The sequence below is a fragment of the Leucopleurus acutus genome, assembly GCF_964270905.1.
Source record: "Leucopleurus acutus genome assembly, chromosome: 1".
In the NCBI taxonomy this organism is placed as follows: Eukaryota; Metazoa; Chordata; class Mammalia; order Artiodactyla; family Delphinidae; genus Leucopleurus; species Leucopleurus acutus.
Window position 1 is genome coordinate 122,191,985 of NC_139142.1, and position 22,993 is coordinate 122,214,977.

The 22,993-nt window shown below is 40.2% G+C and overlaps 1 protein-coding gene across 1 annotated transcript in view; it reads right to left on the minus strand.

Annotated features, from left to right (window-relative positions):
• MYO5A (myosin VA) overlaps positions 1 to 22,993 on the minus strand; it is a gene marked incomplete at its 3' end in the record, with an annotated part of 180,568 nt that overhangs the window by 113,640 nt on the left and 43,935 nt on the right. The window contains exons 2-4 of the mRNA XM_082847112.1: positions 6,398 to 6,508; positions 3,093 to 3,264; positions 942 to 1,086 (exon numbers count right to left, since the gene is read on the minus strand). Of these exons, the coding sequence (XP_082703238.1) occupies positions 942 to 1,086; positions 3,093 to 3,264; positions 6,398 to 6,508 (428 nt within the window). The remainder of the gene's footprint in view (positions 1 to 941; positions 1,087 to 3,092; positions 3,265 to 6,397; positions 6,509 to 22,993) is intronic.

Genomic DNA, 22,993 nt, shown 5'->3' on the forward strand with positions numbered 1-22,993 from the left:
AGTGGTTGAGAGTCCACCTGCCGATGCAGGGGACATGGGTTCGGGCCCCGGTCCGGGAAGATCCCACATGCCACGGAGTGGCTAGGCCCGTGAGCCATGGCCGCTGAGCCTGCGCGTCCGGAGCCTGTGCTCCGCAACGGGAGAGGCCACAACAGTGAGAGGCCCGCGTACCGCAAAAGAAAAAAAAAACAACACCAGGATGCCATTTCTCACTTGTCAGACTATTTTTCTATGCATGCACAGTTTTGCATTACATTATATTATCAAGAGTATAATCTAGTCTTGAAAATAGCTTTTTTTCTCCCATTCTCCACTCTCAAAATAGTAGGGTTCCCCGATTAACATCAAAGACATTTCCCTGATGCTGTTCAGGATCCCTGACGCCCCAGCATCTGCTAACCTTAAAACTCACACTTTCCTTGAGATTTAATTCTACCAGATACAGACAGATTTCTTTCAGCACTTAGGCCTTTTAGTTCTGGTCTGCCACTCACTAGCTGAATGACATTGGGCAAGTCACTTAATACCTACAAACCTTGATCCACTCATCTGTAAAACATAACATCTGTCCTTGCATGGTCACAGAATTACAACGAGATTCCAAAGGCAGTTTTTAAAAACTATATGTCCTTTTACAAATATTAGGTTACTTTAATAATAATGCAGGCCAGGGACTTCCCTGGCAGTCCAGTGGTTAAGACTCCGCATCTCCACTGCAAGGGGCGTGGGTTAGATCCCTGGTCAGGGAACTAAGATCCCACATGCCACACAGCATGGCCAAAAAAGAAAAATGCAGGCCATCTGAGACAAATCAATCAAAGCTGTTTAATGAATAATTTACTAGTCGTTATTCACTGTATTTTAAATATCTGTGACTCAGCAAAGAAGAAATAATCACATCTAATAAAAGTCATGAAATAATAAATAGCGCTTCCACCAACCTGGCCATTTGCTTGTAAGCTTCTTCAGCTACTGCAAAGATATGTGGATCCATATCACCCATGTTCTGACCGCTGTATGCATTGATAATATCTTCTCCATAAATAGGCAGCTGCTCATAAGGATTTATAGCTACTAGGACTATACCTGGGAGAAAGGTAAAAAAAAAGCAAAAGAAGAAGTCAGTAATATCCTCAGGGGCATATCAAACTTGGGAAAGTGAGAATCATAGTTAATATTAACTCAATTTCAGTTAATATTGAACTAACAAATTGTTAAGGGTCAAAATATATCATAGCCTTTGCCTCTGAACCCATTATACCTAGTCCTAACTAAAACACCATTTACGAACTAGACTAGGTGATTTAAAATAATAAAAACGGTGGCAATGTTGAAAGGACTTCAAATATTTTTGTAATATTTAAACCAAAAATTCCACTTCTAGAAATTTATCCAAATGAAATAATCATAGATTCACATAAAGGTTTTTTTTTTTTTGAAATAAAGATGTTTATCATAATGTTATTCATAACAGTGAAAAGTGGAAACAAAGTATATAATAAAGGGAGAGTGGTTTATGTACAGCACAGGGAACTATATTCAATATCCTGTGATAAACCTTAATGCAAAAGGATGAAAAAAATATATATATGTGTACAACTGAGTCACTTCGCTGTATAGCAAAAACTAAACACAACACTGTGAATCAACTATACATCAATAAAATTTTTTTTAAAAAGGGAGAGTGGTTTAATACGTATTATTATATCCATGTAACAGACTATTGAGCTACCACCACAAATCATGTTTATAAAAAACATTGTGTCATAGGAAAACATGACACAAAACTATATATAGACTGATTCCAATTTTATATCTATTTATACTCTCTCACATATACACACAGGATATAAGACATCATAATACTGGTTATTTTTCAGTGGTAATTACATGTAATTCTTTTTCATTTTTTATACTTTTTTTGGTATTTCCTTAAATTTTACAGCAAGTATATATTAACTTAATAAAGTCATTCATTCAACAAATATTTGACTACAGCTAGCTTTCAAGTCATTACTAAGTGCTATATTTATAACAGTAAACAAACAAAAAGACAAATCTAAATGGAGTATAACCTTTAAAAATTGTGGGGACTTCCCTGGTGGCGGCGCAGTGGTTAAGAATCCACCTGCGAATGCCGGGGACACGGGTTCCATCCCTGGTCCGGAAAGATCCCACATGCCGTGGAGCAACTAAGCCTATGGGCCACAACTACTGAGCCTGTGCTCTAGAGCCTGTAAGCCACAACAACTGAGCCCACGGGCCACAACTACTGAAGCCCTTGTGCCTCAAGTTTGTGTTCTGCAAGAAGAGAAGCCACCACAATGAGAAGCCCGCACACCACAACAAAGAGTAGCCCCTGTTTGCCACAACTGGAGAAAGCCCATGTCAGCAACAAAGACCCAATACAGCCAAAAAAAGCAAAACAAAACAAAAAGTGTATCACTGTACTGTACACCTGTAAGTTATATGACATTGTACATCAATTATATTTCAATAAAAAATTTTTTAACAAAAGGAAAAAAATTTGCTCTTATGAACCTTATATTCTAGAGGGAAATTCAGACAATAAAATAAGTAAGAAAAATATATATCATAGGTTAGACAGTAGTAAGGAAAAGGGGGGAAAATTAAACAGAGAAGGAAGATAGACAACTAGGAGAAGAAAAGATAGGGCGGACAGGAAAGGCTTCACTGAGAAGGTAGCATATGTGCAAGAAAAATGAAAATTGAGAAAAAGAAATATTCAGTTAATAGGTAGGGAAGAAAAAGCAAATATCAAGGATATAAAAGGTATAAATTCTTTTAAGAAGAAAATATACCTGTTCCTTTCCAAAACAGGAGCGTAATGAAGAAATGCTGAGTGCTGAGTTGGGTACACCAAGCAAAGAGACTTAGAAGGAAATGAATGGAAATCCCAGACCTGGGTCTCAGCAGAGAATGATTAGTGAAAGAAGGATAAGAAGTCAGTAGAGAAAGAAGAGCTGGGGACATGGGAGAAAATAAGAATTGTCCCCATGCACAATATTTCCATGGCCCTGTCCATTAGAGAAAAGAATTCACAGTTCACTCAGACAGCAACGCACACTCACCACAATATGTATAAATAAGTTTGGAATCAATAAAGCGGACTCTGAGATTGTGGAGTACAGCAGGCTCGTGAAGATAGCTGAGGGCTGTGAGGTCATTTTCACCCACAAGTATGTCAGGGTTTCTTAAGTGAGGCAGCTCCTTCGTCTTTGGATCTAGACGATATTCCAAATCCTGAAAATGCACAAGATATAGCATCTAGATAAATAATGACAATAAACCCAAAACAGGCACATACATTTTGCTTATTTCCTATTCCTGATTTGCTTCTCAACTATTAAATGCATTCTTTTCCTGGCACCTTCCAAAACCACAGAAACTGGTGGAAATGGCAAAAAAAAATGAGTCTTTGATTTCACTAGATGTATTAACTCATATTAACAATTTTTGATAATACACTTTGAAAAGTCAAAGCCTAGAATTTTTTTTACCTAGTTACTAGACCAGAGTTTTTAATCTTTAGTTAAATAAGCTTTTTATTTTTCCTCTTCACCTATTATAAGTGACAGACAGCATAAAAGAGTGGTAAGAGCTTGGCTCTAGAGCCAGATCAACCCAGGTTCAAATCCTAAAACTGGTACTTACTTCTTTTGTGGTCTTGGGTATATTATTTAACCTAAATCTTTCATTTGTAAAATGGGCATAATGGAAGTAGCTCATAGGGGTGTGGTAAAAATTAAGTGAGACAGTGCCTGGTATGTGCTAAGTACTTGGGAACTCCTGAACCCTGAGAGGTCCAAGAATCCCCTAAAATTAGGTGTTAACACTGTGTGTGTATGAACATATGTGTAAATATACACATGTATGTGTATTTTTTAAAAAACACAGTCCATAGTTTTTATTCAACTTTTAATGAGGTGCTTGGGCCCCCAAATTAAGAAGTACTACTCACTTTAAAGCCAAGGGAATATGGCTTTATGGCAAAGCCAAGCATGGAGGTTGTTACTCAACTACGTATTAAGGACAAACAACACACGACACATGAAAAGGAAAAAAAATGGCAATATAATTGCAGAGAGGGACAAGCTGATTTTGTAAAAAGACTTTTGTTAATACTAAAGAGATATATAGAGGTCAAATGTTCAAATCAGGTTGGAATGACTGCAAAATGGGGAGGAAATTTTTACAATCTGCCCCTCGACCTCTCTCTGCCTGTTTATTTGGGTATAATAATAAAACTTTTCCAAAGCAGACTGGTCCTTGCATTGGCTCCTGCCATACAAAAAAGCCACTTCTGACTGTGTGATCTCAGGTAGACTGCTTAATGTCTTGGCTTCCTTATTTGGAAAATGGTTATAATACCACCTGTGAACCCACAGGATTGCTGTGAGAATTAACATAAGAAAATATAGGGACTCCCCTGGTGGTCCAGTGGTTAAGACTCTGCCCTTCCACTGCAGGGGGCACGGGTTCAATCCCTGGTTGGGGAACTAAGATCCCACATGCACGGCCAAAAAAGAAGAAGAAAATATAGCCTAAGGTACCTAACGTCGTGCCTCACAGAGTGGATGATCAATGAATGTTGAATAAATTAATTCCTTAGTTAGCAGTCAAGGCTCTCAATTCTTCCCTGCCTTCTTTCTGAATAAACTCCTTGTCTCTGTTTTGCTCTCCTAAAATTCATCCTCCATACTGCCAACAGTGAGTCCTTTCTAAAACACAAACCTGGCACCCTTCTTCTGTTTAAAAACACTACAATCCCCATAGCATACCAGTTGAAGTCCAAGAGTTTCAGCATGAACACCAGGCCCTCTGTGATCTGGTTCCCACCTCCATCCTCTTGCCAGTCCTGTACCCTCACTTCACATCTCAACAACATGGAACTTGTGCAGTTCCCCAAACACACATCACTGTACAAGCCTCCCTGCCTTTGTCCATGCTTTTCTAGATCCCTGAAATGCACTCCTCCTTGTCTACTCATTCTTTAGACAATGCCTCTCTGACCCTTAACCTTCACCAGTCCCTCTGGCCACGACCCACTCTGTTCTATTTTTGTTTCTTGTTTATATTTATTATATCATGTGTCACACTATTCATAAGTATATGTACTTTTCCTACCTGACATTAATGTCAGACAGCATATCTTTTGCCACCTCTTAACATGGTATATAGCAGGTACCTTAACACACAAGCCTTGAATTAGTACACACACCTTTCTAAATCTCTGCTCCAGTCAACTTGTGATATTCACTATCTCCAAAATATATTCCAATCCTCACAAAGTCTACTCCCTTCTCTTTGTTAATCCAAATTCTATCTAGTCAAAATTTTTCCTTCTCTTTGAAGCCTTCCTTGAAGCAGCCCACAGTGATGCTTCCCTCTATTGGGATCCGAAAGTCCTCACTGTCTTTACAGTACAGCAGAGTGGTAATGAGCACAGACCAGAAAGGCAATCTCCTGGCTTTAAGTCCCAGCTTCATCCCTTAATGCGTGTATAACCTGGAGCAAGTCCCAAACTCTCTGAGCCTCAGGTTCTTCATCCATAAAGTGGTAAAGATAATAGCCCAACCTCACAGGACTGTTATGAGGATTAAGTGAGTTATAGCATATAAAGCACTTAGAACTATGCCTGTACATAGTAAGTGCTCAATATATATTAACAGTCAGGACAGCATTATTCACTTGGCAGTTAATCATAAGCTTATCTTTTGACATCTTAATATTGCTGTGTTGAACTACTTTTTATATCCTGTATTTTCCTGGCTAGATTATAACTTGTTTAGAGGAAATTAACGTCACAAAGGTTTTTAAGAAAAAAGTGTGACATGCCCTGTTAAATGCAGTGGAGAGATTAAAAAGGGTAGAACTAAGACTCCACTCATGCAGTGAATGCAGATGGGAAAGAGATACAACTGCTTTTAAGTTTTTCTAGCCACTAGCAAAGTATTTTATATAACAGCTTCTAAGTAAATATTTTTCTAATACCTAGTTCCAGCAAATATCATATCTCAAACTGGCTCCTTAAATGTTGCTTTCTTAGTTAATGTGAATAATTTTAATAGTATCCTAAACAAAATACAGATAAACAGGAATATCTTTGGGAGGATTAGATGTGAATCTAAACCAGGTCATAATAAATTCATGAATCAAAATAATGGATTTTTAAAAGTACCTGCTATTTTCACTAAGCCATTGGGATAGAAAATTGAGTTTGCCATTTTGCTATTTTTATCAATTAAGTAAGTGAAAATATTATATTAATTCAAAATTTAATTTCCACGTGAAGTTAAGCATGTCACAGCAAATTTACACTTTTGAATTTCCTTCACTTTATGCCAATAACAACAAATAAAAGCAAAATTCTTACCTTTCCATCCTCAAGGTGAAGCAGGAGGACTTTATCTCCTGGCTTATAATCTTTGAGCAACTCTGCTGACTTCCAAACTTCCTCGGGATCAGGTATCCAAACCCTGGCAAACTAGAAGACAAAAAGAAAAAAAAAATTTAAACCAGCAAATCAAGCATTCTTGACCTGTGCTAAACATGAGGAGATTTTCAACTAAATCTGGAAAGAAGCACCTTTGTGTTTTGTCAAAAGCAAGCTCCAGCTCAGATTTCCACAAGTATTTTGGAAACAGTAATGAGTAGGTACTTTGCCAAAGGTTAGATTTCCAAGAGCTAGGTGTTAACAACACTTACAGATAGTAGACAGAGGCTAAGGCCCTTACACTCACCAGAGACAAGATATTTAAATAGCAAACATCACTCTCACAACCAACTTCCCCTTTATCCTATCTCTATCTCTGGGGAAGGTATCCAAAGAGAAACAGGTCAGAAGTCAGTCTATTATTACCACTGTCTTTTTATGATTCTTTTCCATCTTAACCAATGAGATCGGTAGCTCTGCAGAAACAACTATACCAGAACTGGGTCAGTCTGGAAGGTATATATAACTTAGATGTTGAGACGGAGAGCAAGCTCAACTTGACAATGCCCCTTCCTATTGCCTCTATCACCTCCAACCCTACTTTCCACTCTCCCCTTAGACCCCCAGTGAAAATACACATGGCAGCCCTGAGGAAGAGGACTAAGCTTGTTCAGCCACATCCAGTGTGAAGACTGGGAAGGAAGACAAGAAGGCAAGGTCCCAAGATCCCATGAAAAACCTAGAAATGGGATGTGGCAGCAAGAGTCAGGGAGGAATCAGAAATAGGGCTGGACACACCTACCCACTGAGTCTGCTCAGGTACCTGGTGAAACGGTAGCAGTTAGCGACAGATAACCCAAGCCAAAGTGAACCAGCCGCGACAGAGCTCCCAGCAAGACAAGGGAGGGTCCAGTGTCACATAACAGCTCTGTCACCAGCTGTCTCCACTAGCTAATAGAGGGTGTGACTTTCCTGCAATGCTCCCCATTCCCTTTTTTACTCATGCTGCTCTAGTTTTACCCCTCGTTACCTTGTGAGTCCCTCAAATATCTCACTTATGATTCCTCAGACCTTATTTTAGTTATTTATGGATCTGTCCACCTCCTACACTAGGCTGCATGCTCCTTAAGCCATCTTTGAGCCCCCTAGAGGTTGGCTCAGCTCCTTGCCCACAGTTCGTGGGGCATTTGTCTTGATTTTATGTAAGACAGAGGTAGGACAAGGGAAGGAAACAAAGTCAGGAGAATGGGGATGAGAGGTAGCAAAGGCAAACATCACAGACCCACCTCAGGATTTTTCCTGAAGCCACAAAGCACAGCTGAGATGGGGTAGGAGTCAGAGACTCAGGGAAGAGATTCATGGAGTAGTAGGCAAAGAAAGGGTAAACACTGATGTAGGAACTGTAGGAGAAGGACAAACAAGGATTTGGGATCTGAGGTGACTAAAGCCACAAAAACTGTAGGAGATGAAGAAGAGAGAAAAAGGCTTAAAATAGATACACTAAAATATAAACACACATCAAAGATTTATGACAATTCAAAGGTACCCCTAATTAGAAAGGAGAGTAAGGGCAAAAATGGGGATGGGCTAAATCTTATGGAAACAGTCAAAATCTGAGAAAAGAATGCTAGCACAGATTTAAGTTGCATAGTAGCTTTCAAGGAAAATAAAAACCATCTGTTCTTCTACAATACAATTTATGATGAGGTAATTCTGACCGAGTCTAATGGGAAAGCACTGGAAAGGTGGGTTCAGGGGACATGCCTGCGCTGGTATGTGCAGAGAGGGGAACCAAACAACACTGGTTCAGCCTAACATGGCTTCTCAGGGATTACACCCATCCTGTGTGCGTAAGGAGGTAGCAGGCATTTTTCTTACTGTATCCTACCACAAGGACAACACTCAAGAGGTCCTTGATTAATGCAGATGACTCACTGGAAGTTTTGCTAACGTGCATTTTGTCAGTCAAGGAACCCTAAAGTATGGGCACCAAGAGTAATTGTTTCTGATCCCTCAGACACTTTGGGAACAAGACTGACAGCACTAACAGTAAATGACCAGTCCCTGAATCCCCAAAACTCTGACCCATGTGATTCTCTCTCCTTCCCCAAACTCCCACACACATAATTTGCTTTTCATACAGCACATGTGCACATCTTTCCTAGCTCCCCTATTAAATCATAAGCAGCTTGGCAACATGGAATCTGCTTGGTTCATTTTTGATACCCCATTGTGAATGTTCACAAAAAATGAATGCTTTATGTGACAATTCAAACAAGCCTATAATAAAAACTAAGTGTCCCTCTAGGCTATGAACTGAAGCAGAAGAAAATTCCCAAATCATCAACACCCCTTCCTCTGAACCCTGACATTAACACTGACACTCCATATGGTTACTAAGTAATTCACATAACCCTTAAGGCATGTTTTTGAGGTAGAAAATTCTATGGAATTTTCTATTCCTACTATGCTAAAGCACATAATGGGCTTCCAGAAATTACACACACACACACACACACACACACACAAATATCTGTTGAATGAAAGAGTGATATAATGAACTCCCATATACCCACCACTTAGTTCAGAAATAGAACATTACTCCTCAGTGGGATATATTCTTAAACATTTCATTTTCTCTCCATTTTCAATCACTACTGCCATTGTCTGGTCATGCCAATCTATGTGTTTGCAGTATCCTGAATAAGCCCTGCTGCCTTACATTTGCTTTGCCGATTTCCTCCTTCTGAAACACAACCCCTCCCCCTTTCAGATAGCAGACTCCTATGTATTCTTCACATCTGTGTTAAAGTACCTCCTTCTCTAAGAAGACTTTCCTGACTTATCATCATCATTTGGCACTCTGTTCTCAATGTCCTCATTACCTCATACAATCTTCCTCTAGAATCCTTATCCCACTAAATGATGACTTTGCTTGCCTATCTCACTCGGTAGACTGTAGGTTCCTTGAGAGGAGGGGTGCATCTTATTCATCTCTGTCTCTTCAGCACTTAACACAGGGCCTGCCTAATAATTTCTTAATAAACTTTTGTTATATGAATGTTCCTGGCCTTAGACATTATGCTCTAAGAGGGTAGATTAAAAGAAATATTGGCCAGAGGCTCCCAGAATCTCCTGAAAGGGTCTATAATTTCCAGAAGTAGAGAAAGATGAAGGTGACATTGGAGAGTTGAGTTATACAGGAAATCTTGGTGTGACAGAAGGAAAAAGAGCCAGACATGAAAGGAGTACAGAAGTAATGAAACATCCTTTCCTCCCCCCACCGCAAACCTCCATCCCTTCATAATTCATGTATTTAGAATAGAAGCTATACCTCACTTCCAGAACAGAGAGCCCCACTTCCAATCCCACCACAAATTCTTTACTTAGAAGGCAAAGAGGTGCTGTGACCACCACTTCTACCAGCCATCTCCTGGAGCAGCAAAGGGGAGAACAGATGGGAAGAAAGGTAGGCCAAGGGGTTAGAGCAGGGAAAGAGGGTCACACTAAAATGGCGGAAGGAGAAAAGATCGGCTGGAGTGAATACAAGGTGCGTTCTGAGTAGGGCTGGAAGTAAAGAGCAAAAGTGTCCTGTGCCCCTACTGCGGCTTTTTAACAGATACAAGCAGACCTCATTTTATTGTGCTCTGCTTTATTGTACTTTGCAGATATGGCTTTTATACAAATTGAAGGTTTGTGGCAACCCTGTTTCAGGCAAGTCTACTGGTGCCATTTTCCAACAGGATTTGCTGACTTCATCTCTGTGTCACATTTTGATAATTCTCACAATATTTGAAACTTTTTCATTATTGTTATATTTGTTATGGTGATCTGTGATCTTTGATGATACTATTGTAATTGTTTTGCGGTGTCGTGAACCACACCCACATAAGATGACGAACCTAAATGATAACGTTGTGTTGTGTTCTGACTGCTCCACCAACTACTGGCTCTTTGCCTGTCTCTTCCTCTCCTTGGGCCTCCCTATTCTCAGAGACACAACAATATTGGTATTAGGCCAATTAATAACCTTATAATGGCCTCTAAGCATTCAAGTGAAAGGAAGAGTTGCAGGCCTCTCACTTTAAGTCAAAAGCTAGAAATGATTAAGCTTAGTGAGGATGGTGCATCAAAAGCTGAGATAGGCTGAGAGCACTTACACCAAATAGTTGGCCAAGTTGTGAATGCAAAGAAAAAGTTCTTGAAGGAAATTAAAAGTGCTACTCCAATGAACACGCAAATGATAAGAAAGAGCAACAGCCTTACTGCTGATATGGAGAAAGTTTTAGTGTCTGGAAGGCAGATCAAACCAGACACATTCCCTTAAGCCAAAGCCAAATCCAGAGCAAGGCTCTAACTCTCTTCAATTACATGAAGCCTGAGAGAGGTGAGGAAGCTGAAGAAAAATGTGAAGCTAGCAGAGGCTGGTTCATGAGGTTGAAGGAAAGAAGCCGTCTCCATCACATGAGTGCAAGGTGAAGCAGCAAGGGCTGATGTAGAAGCTGCAGAAAGTTATCCTGAAGATCTAGCTAAGATAATGAAGGTGGCTACACTAAACAACAGATTTTCAGTGTAGACAAAACAGCCTTATTTTGGAAGAAGATGCCATCTAGGACTTTCATAGCTAAAGAAAAGTCAACGCTTGGCTTCAAAGCTTCAAAGGACAGGCTGACTCTCTTGTTAGAGGCCAGTGGAGATGGTGATTTGAATCTGAAGCCAGTGCTCACTTACCATTCCCCAAAACCTAGGGTCCTTAAGAATTATGCTAAAACTACTCTGCCTATGCTCTATAAATGGAACAAAGCTTGGATGACAGCACACCTGTTGACAACATGGTTTACTGAATATTTTAAGCCGACTGTTGAGACCAATTGCTCAGGAAAAAAAAAGATTCCTTTCAAAATATTATTGCTCATTGACAAGGCACCTGGCCATCCAAGACCTCTGATGGGGATGTAAAACAAGATTAATATTGTTTTCATAACTATTAACACAACATTCATTCTGCAGCTCACAGATGAGGAGTCATTTTGACTTTCAAGTCTTATTCTTTAAGAAATACTTTTTTTTTTTTTTTGCGGTATGCGGGCCACTCACTATTGTGGCCTCTCCCGTTGCGGAGCACAGGCTCCGGAAGCACAGGCTCAGTGGCCATGGCTCACGGGCCCAGCCGCTCCGCGGCATGTGGGATCCTCCCAGACCGGGGCACGAACCCATGTCCCCTGCATCAGCAGGCGGACTCTCAACCACTGCACCACCAGGGAAGCCCAAGAAATACTTTTTTTTTTTTAAAGAAATTTATTTATTTATTTATTTTTGGCTGCGTTGGGTCTTTGTTGCTGCATGCAGGCTTTGTCTACTTGTGTCAAGCAGGGGCTACTCTTTGTTGCGGTGCACGGGTACCTCATTGTGGTGGCTTCTCTTATTGTGGGGCATGGGCTCTAGGTGCACAGGCTTCAGTAGTTGTGGCACGTGGGCTCAGTAGTTGTGGCTTGTGGGCTCTAGCGCGCAGGCTCAGTATTTGTGGCACACGGGCTTAGTTGCTCCATGGCATGTGGGATCTTCCTGGACTGGGGCTCGAACCCATGTCCCCTGCATTGGCAGGTGGATTCTTAACCACTGAGTCACCAGGAAAGTCCCAAGAAATACTTTTTTTATTCTTTAAGAAATACTTTTCATTGCCATAGACAGTGATTCCTCTAATGGAACTGGGCAAAGTAACTGAACCATTATGGAAAGGAGTCACCATTCTAGATGCCATTAAGGACATTTGTGATTCATGAGAATAGGTCAAATACCAACATTAACAGGAGTTTAAAAGAAGTTGATTCCAGCCCTCATGGATGTTTTTGAGGAGTTCAAGACTTCAGTGGAGGAAGTAATTACAGATGTGGTAGAAATGGCAAGAGAACTAGCATTAGAAGTGGAGCCTGAAGTTGTGACTGAATTAGGGCAACCTCATGATATAACTTTAATGGATGAGGAGTTGCTTGCTTCCTGTGGAGAAGCAAAGAAAGTATTTTTTTTGAGAGAGAAATCTACTCCTGGTGAAGATGGCTGAAATTACAACAAAAGATTTAAACTTAGTTGATAAAGCAGCAGGGTTTGAGAGGATTGACTCCAATTTTGAAAGAAGTTCTGTGGGTAAAGCACTATAAACCAGTACTGCATGATACAGAGAAATAGTTCACGAAAGGAAGAGTCAATCGATGTGGCAGATTTCACTGTTGTCTTATGAAATTGCCACAGCCATTCCAACCTTCAATAACCATTACCCTGATCAGCAAGCAGCCATCAACATCGAGGCAAGACCCTCAACCAGCAAAAAGATTATGACCCACTGAAGGCTTAGATGATGGTTAGCATTTTTTAGCAATAAAGTAATTTTTAATTAGGTATTGTACATTGTTTTTTTTAGACATAATGCTATTGCATACTTAATAGACTACAGTATAGTGTAAACATAACTTTTATTATGCACTGGGAAACCAAAAAATTATTGTGACTCCCTTTATTGCGATATTCACTTTATTGTGGTGGTCCAGAACTGAACCCACAATATCTCCAAGGTATGCCCGTGCCAAGGCTTAGACCTTACAAGTACTAGAACTGGTGGGCTTCCCCGGTGGCGCAGTGGTTGACAGTCCGCCTGCCGATGCAGGGGACACGGGTTCGTGCCCCGGTCCAGGAAGATCCCACATGCCGCGGAGCGGCTGGGCCCGTGAGCCATGGCTGCTGAGCCTGCGCGTCCAGAGCCTGTGCTCCGCAACGGGAGAGGCCACAACAGTGAGAGGCCAGCGTACCACAAAAAAAAAAAAAAAAAAAGGTAGTAGAGCTGGGATCTAAATCTATGTCTACACTACAAGCCAAACATTCTTTCCCTTCCACCTCCCTTCTCCCTAGTAAAAACAGTAGATTTCAGAAAGAAGAAACTGCCCTCTCCCACTCCAAAATTGTTCCCTTTTGTGTTGTAATGTAAACTGCTATTAGACTGGTCCATGTCATCAGGTAAGACTTAAGACTGTCTCATCTTGGGACTTCCCTGGTGGCACAGTGGCTAAAATTCTGCCTGCCAATGCAGGGAACCTGGTCCGGGAAGATCCCACATGCCGTGGAGCAACTAAGCCCATGCGCCACAACTACTGAGCCTGCGCTCTAGAGCCTGCAAGCCACAACTACTGAGCCTGCGTGCTGCAACTACTATTGAAGCCCACACCCCTAGAGCTTGTACTCCGCAACAAGAGAAGCCACTGCATTGAGAAGCCTGCACACCACAACGAAGAGTAGCCCCCGTTCACAGCAACAAGAGAAAGCCCACACGCAGTAACAAAGACCCAACACAGCCAAAAACAAATAAATAAAATATTGAATTACTTTGAAAAATCATTTTAAATAAATTGGGATAAAACATTCACATAACTATTAAAATCCTTAATGACTTGGGATAAAACATTCACATAACCTCTAGAGCCCTGTATTATTTGGCACCTCCTCCAGAAGGTTTTGGAGAACCAGCCTCATCTCATGACAGTCCCTACGCTATCCCCTTTCTTCACCCCACCAAGGGCCATCTGCACTGGTTTTCCTTCAACCGCTTAAACAATTCATGCTACCTCAAGCCTCAAGACCTTCTCTCATGCTTTCTCTTGGCCTGGAACCCTTAGCTTCACTGGTTATGTGACTGATTCCTACTTAACCTTTCACATCTCAGCTTAAGTATCTGTTATTTGAAAAGACCCTCCCTGACCTCTCCATCTAAATTAAGCCCTGTTGCTAATGCTTTCTCACATAATCCTGTATTTTTTCTTCACTGTAAAGACCACGAAGACAGGGACTGGGTCTATTTTGCTCAAAACTGATGCCCAGAGCTAAACATATTGTCTTATCTATAACAGGTGTCTGATAAGTACCTACTGAATAAATGAATTGCCTGTTTCATCACATCTAAGACACCATCAATAATAAGATACATTCCTAATGTGAAAACCATTGTAAATGTTAGAATTCAATAAATATGACAGGTTATTATTGTACACATTGTTCTTACCCACATCTCTGACTCTATATCTCTGCATTTTTCCCCTTTTTCTGCTACTTTTTCAAATTTGTCTAAAAAAAATTTATACCCTTTCTTAAATGAGGCAGAATTTTATTTAATTTAAAAAAAAATTTTAATTTATTTATTTTTGGCTGCGTTGGGTCTTGTTGCTGCATGTGGGCTTTCTCTAGTTGCGGCAAGCGGAGGCTACTCTTAGTTGTGGTGCGCGGGCTTCTCAATGCAGTGGCTTCTCTTGTTGTGAAGCATGGGCTCTAAGAACGCGGGCTTCAGAAGTTGTGACACACGGGCTCAGTAGTTGTGACTCGCGGGCTCTAGAGTGCAGGCTCAGTAGTTGTGGGGCATAGGCTTATCTGTTCCACGTCATGTGAGATCTTCCCGAACCAGGGATGGAACCCGTGTCCCCTGCATTCGTAGGTAGATTCTTAACCACTGCGTCACCAGGGAAGTCCCAAGGCAGAATTTTAAAAATAAAACAACCCACTTAACAAAACCCAGTTTAAGTGTTCTGACCTCTAGAAAGCCTTCCTTGACCATTAAGTTAAGGTAGGGGCTCCTGCTTGGACCTTCCATAATTTCTGGGTTTTATCTCTATGCACTTTTCACATTCCACTGTAATTATCTTCCCACAGGCCTGTCTTTTTAACTAGATTGTGACCTCCTTGAGGACAGGATCTATGATATACCCATTGGCATCATACTCATACCTGGCCCAATGCTTAGCAAAGTAGATGCCAGGAGATGTCAGTTGAATGAATGAATAACTGAATAGACGAGTCTTTAGGAGTCATAGAACTTCCACAGATTTGAAATATGAGAAATGGTACACTAAAACACAAAGCCAGTCATGGCAGAAGCCATAGAACTGAAAATAATTTCATTAGCTACCAGTGCAAGCATGAGTCACTCACACTTAAAAATACAAAAGGCTGGCTTGCCCAAATGAAATACCATTTCCCAACAGGAAGTTACTTTAAAGATAAGGAACAGAACATGAAGAGCCTCTGTGTTAGTAAGAGATATTCATATTTATATCTTATGTGCTAACTATCTCTCTGTCCATAGCTTGGGTAGACTTTTGATCAACAGAATTCCCTTAAAAACTGAACAAAACTCACAGTTTCTACTTTGTAGCATTAATATTTTTAATTGCATATACAACAGGCTAGGTTAATAATACAAGGTTGCGGTGTTCGTTTGATATATTGAAAGTTCAACTAGGTGTGTGATGAGCACCAAGGAGGCAGGTGCCCCCAGAGATACCCTAAGGGAAGAGAACCACAGAAGAAGTGCTGCTGGACTCAGGCCAGCTGCTGGCCATGCTTGCACCTTGATCATGGTGAGACAATTACTAGAAAACCAAGAAGCAGAAATCATTAGATATTGAGGTTATGAAACTCTAACTCAGCAATTCCCAAACTTCTAGAGACCAAGAGTACACTCTTCTTCCCTCAACTGTGACAGCCTTAAGGTGCTAAAGAGCAGTACTGAACTGACAAGAGCATCCGAATCAGCATCAGTAGCACTGAACTGACAGGGGCTGGGGGTTCTCAACAGGACTGACAGAAATTGACTGGACAATGGGGATATGAGAAAGCTCAAATTCAACTGCTGCTCTATTTTAGGATGTAAAAATCTCCTAGTTTATGAAATAAAGGACATTGGTTCTTAAGAAAGAGTTACTCCAGCTGCATATGCTGAGAGAATATTTTGAAAGACAAATGCAGCACAAGAAGCAGAGGCTGTAAAAGAACTGAGGCCTCAGCTTTTTCCTCAGACGTCAAGCTGGGGTCCTGGCACTGATGTGACCACACCCTTCTAGCTGATCAAAATGGATTTCCCTGGAAATAAAAATTTTATTCTGTCTGTGATGACTGAGGAGGACATTACTTCTTTCTATCCCTTTATAGTGGCTTCTCACTCTTACAAAAATTTTATGAGTCTATGTGCTTCTTCTTAATACATAAAAAATTAAAATTTTTAAATATTGCAAAATTATCACACCTAAAATTGCTTTCCTTTTTTATTATTATACATAGAATTAGTTTTCCCTCACTCATTTTTCCTAATTTTCTTAGTTATTTAAGCTTCTATTACGGACAATTTCATAAGTTATTTTAGCATGCTTCATACAAAACAGATCCTGCTTTGCTATCTCACTCTACAGCCTTCATAAAAGCTACTCTAAATTTATTTCATTTTCAATCTGTATCTGGGATAATCAGCTTCTTCTATTTACTACCCACAGTATAAAAAGTACTTCCTTTTATTTGACCTAATTACTTCTTTGAGGCTTCAGAAGATGCCCCCGAGTTCTTATGTATACAGTGAATAAGTCCACGTTGCCCTCTTCTTGTGTTTCACAGCTTTCTGAGATTTCACCACATAAAAAGTTCATTCTTTATCCTTTCAGATTGAAGAGTCCAATTTTTTTGAACAGTGCCTTATTCTTGCTTATTTTTAATCTCTCTGAATTTCAATTTTCTCACTTACAAAATAAAGCAATTAGACAATAGAGAATTTAGAGTCAAGGTTAAGCACACCGGCTTTGGAGTCAGACAGATCCAGTGGCTCAATACTTCAACTGGGTTGGAAGACTTGGAGCAAATTACCCAACTTCCTTCCTCAGTGACCTCACCATATAAAACTAATTACTAATAATACTCACATCAAAAGTTGTCAGCAAAAAAATGAGCTAAAATTTAAAGACCTTTACATTATATTGTCACCATCCCTATTCCACCCCAACCCCAGATTTAAGCACCTCATTTGGCTTAACCTAAATTCCTTCACTAGAGTCTACAATGTACTGTGCAGTCTGGTCCCTGCCCTTGGGTTTCACATCACCTCATTGGGGTCTTCTCCCTTCCTCTGAGCTGACTGTGCCAGCCTTCTCTTGTTCCTAGAACACCCCAACTCTTTCTGACTTCAAGGCTGTTACTGTGCCCTCTGCTGAGAGCATCCTCCACTCAACCCCCAACTCTTCTTACAGCTGGCTCCTTAGTCTTCTGGTCTCACTTTAGATGTCTCCTTTGCAGAAAGGTCCTCCCTGGCCACCCTATAAATTGATTTGTTTACTTGATTATCTGTCTCCCCAACTAGTCTGAAAGCCCTGTAAAAGCAGGGACCACCACTAATTCTAGAACCTAGAACAACGCCTGGCAAGTAATCAATAAATATGTGTGGATAAAAGTGGTTAGCATACTGTCTATATGGCTGAAAAAATAGGTCAGGACCAGGATGTGAAAGACCTCACATCACATGTTAAGCAGTTTGGCCTTTATACTGCAGAAGATAGGGATTCATCAAAGGCCTGTAAGCAGGGTAATGAGTGACCAGATGTTTCTAATAGCCTAGTTCTAATCAGCAGTTCCTTAATCACAGTCAAAAGCATATCTTGTACCACTTCTGCTTGTTATTAGTTGTTCTTCCCCCAAGTTGTGTGTATACTACTGTCACTCACATTTTAAATGTAAACAAAGTTTATCTAATATACACAATGCTTCCAAAATGTCATTCATATTAGGCAAATGGGGTCTGCAATGGAGGGATTGGGAGTCATCTTTGCCTAAAAGCAGGGGCTGGGAGGGTGGTCCAGTTTGTATTATTTCATGAATGCTGGGAGCTAGAGGAAAAATTCTTACCCTGGAAGCAAGAGCCTTGGGAGTAAGTTCAGTGGCAGGGGCAAGGGGAGGGACACTTAAATGAGCTATAGCTTTGAGAGAGCAAATGAGCAAGACACCTTGCAGGCTGGTTGAATCACCTAAGGAAAAGAACCCTGCTAGCCTGCTTCTTAATGAAAGCACTAACCCTGGGCTCCAGGCCATTTCCCTAACCCATCCGCCCCTCTTTTTTAAAAGAAATGTCCTTTTACCTGAATTTTAGCTGGGGAAAGCAGTGGAAAAAGTTGCCCTAGGCTTTATATTTGGAAAAAAAAGGCTGGCTCAAAAGATGTTTAAGAAAAATTTAAAACTTGTGGGTGGCAAAATACATCATGAACAAAGTCAAAATACAAATTGGCTCCCCAAAAATTTTGTAGCAAACTAATTCCCTTATCATATAAAGAGCTCTTACAAATTAATAAGAAAAAGACAAATAACCCTGTAGCAAAATAGGCAAAAGAAAACAGGCAACTCTCAGAAGCATCATTAAAAAAAATTAAACGTAAGGTGTCCAATTCACTAATAGTTAAAGAAATGCAAATGCACAATTTAAAATAATGTGTACTGGATTTGAAAAGATTTAAAGAGTTGATAATAACATGTGTGGGGAAGAAAGTGGACCATTAAGCATTTTCACATATTGGTGATAGGATAAGCAGGCACAACCTTTTTGGACAGCAATTTGGTAATTTCTTTTACAATGTAAAATGTATACTTCAGGGATGCATACCAAACTGGGATGCAGGCAGACTTCTGACTTTGTATTTTATGTATTTCTATATTGTACATTTCTTGATAAGTATTAGTTTTATAATAAAACCAAAAGTTTTAAAAATATGCACATCCTTGACTCATAACATCTTTAGGAGATTTTCCCACGAAATACTAGAAAATACAAATAATTATTTCCAAAAATGTTCTGTAGCATTGTTTGCAAAAGTGAAAACTTAGAAATCAAAATGGTTAATATATATCTACATTAATATAAAGGTTAATATAACTATAGTAATATATAGTTAAAAATTTATGGTATATCTAGATAATGGAATATTAAAAAAAACAATAATAATAAGGTAGGTCTATATGTACTGATGTGGAAAGCTACTGTTGATTGGAAACGGTAAGATGCAAAATAGCATAATTTTATGATTCTATTTTTGTTTAATATATATTCATATATCCATATAATATGGTAGCTTGACAGTCAACAGGTTTTCATTTATGGTTTACACTCTTGTGAACAATGCTTAAAGTCTGTCATTAGAACATTCATCCTTCTGCCCAATCATGAATGAGTGACACCCTCTGTGAGACCTCTCTGGGGAAGGGAGACCACAGCTGGGCAGTGGGGCGGGCAGTGGGGCTGGCCGTGCCTTGGACTCCATCTCAGTGTGGCTTTCTTCCTCTCCGTTAGTCTACGTGTATCCTAAAGAGATTTAAGAAAATGTTTCTTTGTAGGAGAGAGCTGTGAAAAAAAAGCCACCTGTTTGCACGTGTGATAGAAGTGAAGCTTATGTAAAGAGGTCTCTGAAAGTGACTGTTCTAACCATATGCTATCTCCTCTATCCCAATCCTCACAACCCTGCCCAGCTTTGTTCCACAAAGTCACAGGTCCCTGCCCTCCTCTCAAGCTTTCTCTCTGACCACACCTCCCCTCACTTTTTTGTGCTCCAACTCCACTGGTCTTTTTCATTTTCTCAAAAGTTCCAGACTCTCCCTACCATGAGACTTCTCACAATCTGTGCCCTCTGCTTGGAACTCTCCTCCCCTCCCCTCATTAACAGCTTGGCTTCTTTCAAACCTCAGCTTGGCCTACACTCTTTCTGAGAAGCTCCCCTGACTGATTACCTCCTGTTGCTCTGTGTGTCTTCACAGCAATGTGAAACCTCCCCTTTTGGGTGCTTAGCACAGTTATTTGTCTCTCTCCTCCCACTAAGCTCCATCCTGTCTATTTTTACTCACTGTTGCACGTCTACCACCCAGAACAGTGCCTGGCACATGAATGAACAGTATGTGTATATGAATGTATGATTATGGATAATATATTAAACACACCATATAAAAAGTTACCACCAGCTATGAACAAGTAGAATTTGAAATTCACTTACACTGGAAGTACCATTTACACTGGAATCCTCCAAAAATGAATACTTAATGTATAAGCCTAACAATATATGCACAAGACTTACATGAGGAAAACCACAAAACTCTGATTAATGAAATCAAAGAAGAACTAAATAAGTAGAAAGATATTCCATGTTCATGATTAGGAAGACTCAATACTGTCAAGATGTCAGCTCTTCCCAACTTGACTTATAGATTCAGTGAAATCCCAATCAAAAGCCCAGCCAGTTATTTTATGGATATCTACAAAGTGATTCTAAAGTTTACAGGGAGAGGCAAAAGACCCAGAAGAGCCAACACAATACTGAAGAAGAACAAAGTTGGAGGACTGACATTATCTGACTTAAGAATTACTATAAAGCTACAGTAATAAAAAAGAGTGGGGTATTGGTGAAAGAAAAGACAAATGGATCAATGGAACAGAATAGAGAGGCCAGAAGTAGATCCACATAAATGTAGTCAACTGACCTTTGACAAAGGAACAAAGACAGTATAATGGAGCAAAAATAGTCTTGTCAATAAATGGCACTGGGGACTTCCCTGGTGGTGCAGTGGTTAAGAATCCGCCTGCCAATGTAGGGGACATGGGTTTGAGCCCTGGTCCAGGAAGATCCCACATGCCGCGGAGCAACTAAGTCCGTGTGCCACAACTACTGAGCCTGTGCTCTAGAGCCTGCGAACCACAACTACTGAGCCCACACGTCCAGAGCTGGTGCTCCACAACAAGAAAAGCCACTACAATGAGAAACCTGGGAACTTCAATGAAGAGTAGCCCCTGGGCTTCCCTGGTGGTGCAGTGGTTGAGAGTCTGCCTGCTGATGCAGGGGACACGGGTTTGTGCCCCGGTCCGGGAAGATCCCACATGCCGCGGAGCGGCTGGGCCCGTGAGCCATGGCCGCTGAGCCTGCGCATCTGGAGCCTGTGCTCCACAATGGGAGAGACCACAACAGTGAGAGGCCCGCATACTGCAAAAAAAAAAAAAAAAAAAAAGATATCAATGAGCTATCACTACACACCTATTAGAATGTCCAAAATTTGGAACACTGACAACACCAAATGTTAGCAAGGATATGGAGCAACAGGAACTCTCATTCACTGCTGGTGGGAATCAAAATGGTAGTGCAACTTTAGAAGAAAGCCTGGTGGTTTCTTACAAAACTAAATATACTCTTACCATATGATCCAGCAATTGCACTCTGTGGTATTTACCCAAATGAGCTGAAAACTTATGTCCACATAAAAACCTACACAAAGATGTTTATAGCAGCTTTATTCATAATTGCCAAAACTTGAAAGCAACCAAGATGTCCTTCAGTAGGTGAATGGGTAAATAAACTGGTATATCTCTAGATAATGGAATATTATTCAGCACTAAAAAGAAATGAGCTATCAAACCATGAAAAGGCATAAGGAATCTGAAAAGACTACATACTGTATGATTCCAACTAGATGACATTCTGGAAAAGGCAAAACTCCAGGTACACACAATAAAAAGATCTGTGGTTGCCAGGGATGGGGGTGGGGAGAGATGAACAGGCAGAGCATAGAAGATATTAAGGGCAGTTTAAGAAAAAACAACCAACCAACCAACCAAAAAACCCAAACTCTGTAATGATACCATAATGATAGCTATATGTCATTATTTACTTATCTAAATCCAAAGTATGTACAGCACTGAGAACGAACCACAGTGTAAACTGTGAACTTTGGGTTATTATAAAGTATCAGTGTAGATTCTTCAACTATAACAAATGTACCACCTTAGTGGGAGATGCTGATAATGGGGAAGGCTGTGCATGTGTGAGGGTAGGGGGTATATGAGAAATCTCTGTACCTCCCACTCAATTTTGCTATGAACCCTAACCTGCTCTAAAAAAAAAAAATGTCTTAAAAAAAAGGTTACCCACTTTGTTCAAATTTGTCATTTACATAAACGAGGTCTATCTTTTCATATCAATCACAGTGTTGGCTCTAATAGTTAATTGGGATTATGACAGGAAAAGAAATTGGTTCCTTTAATTTTCTACAGCATGTTTATTTTACTTTTCATGTGAGAAGAAATAAGAACTAAATACTAATCACCATGGAAATTTAATTGTTTAACAACTACAGAGTCTTTACCTAAAACTCAAGGAACCTCCACTATATCATCTATAATTTGATCTATTTATATTCAGCTTTTAACCTACCCAGGAAACACCTGCAGAATTTAGGAAATCCCCTCTTTCAAACCCCATAGAGAGTGTGAAATTTCAGAACCAGAAGAGAGGTTAAAGCTCATTTGGCCCAAACATCTCATTCACAAGGAAATGTAAAGTTCCAAGGGCAATATATCTAGACCGCAAAGCTGGCTCAACCCAGGCCCAGCACCAGACCCAGGAAGCCTTGAGCCCAAGTCCTAAGGCTCTTTCTGGCTCCCTCTGCCTCTCTCCCATCAACTTCCTCTCTGAGTCAGAGTTAACAGATCTGTAAGAAATTGTACAGCAGCACAGAGGGCAAGAGGAAAGCAAAATCAAGACTCAACTAAAATTCTTTCATTATTGCACAACTGGTTTCCTACACTTTTTCCCTAGTAAACAGTTATTGGAGACTGTTGTATAAGAAGTCCCACAAGAAAACTTTTTCCTTCATATCATCTCCCCTTAACTTCAACCCTCCAGCACAATGAAAATCTACACAGCTACAAAGTGACAA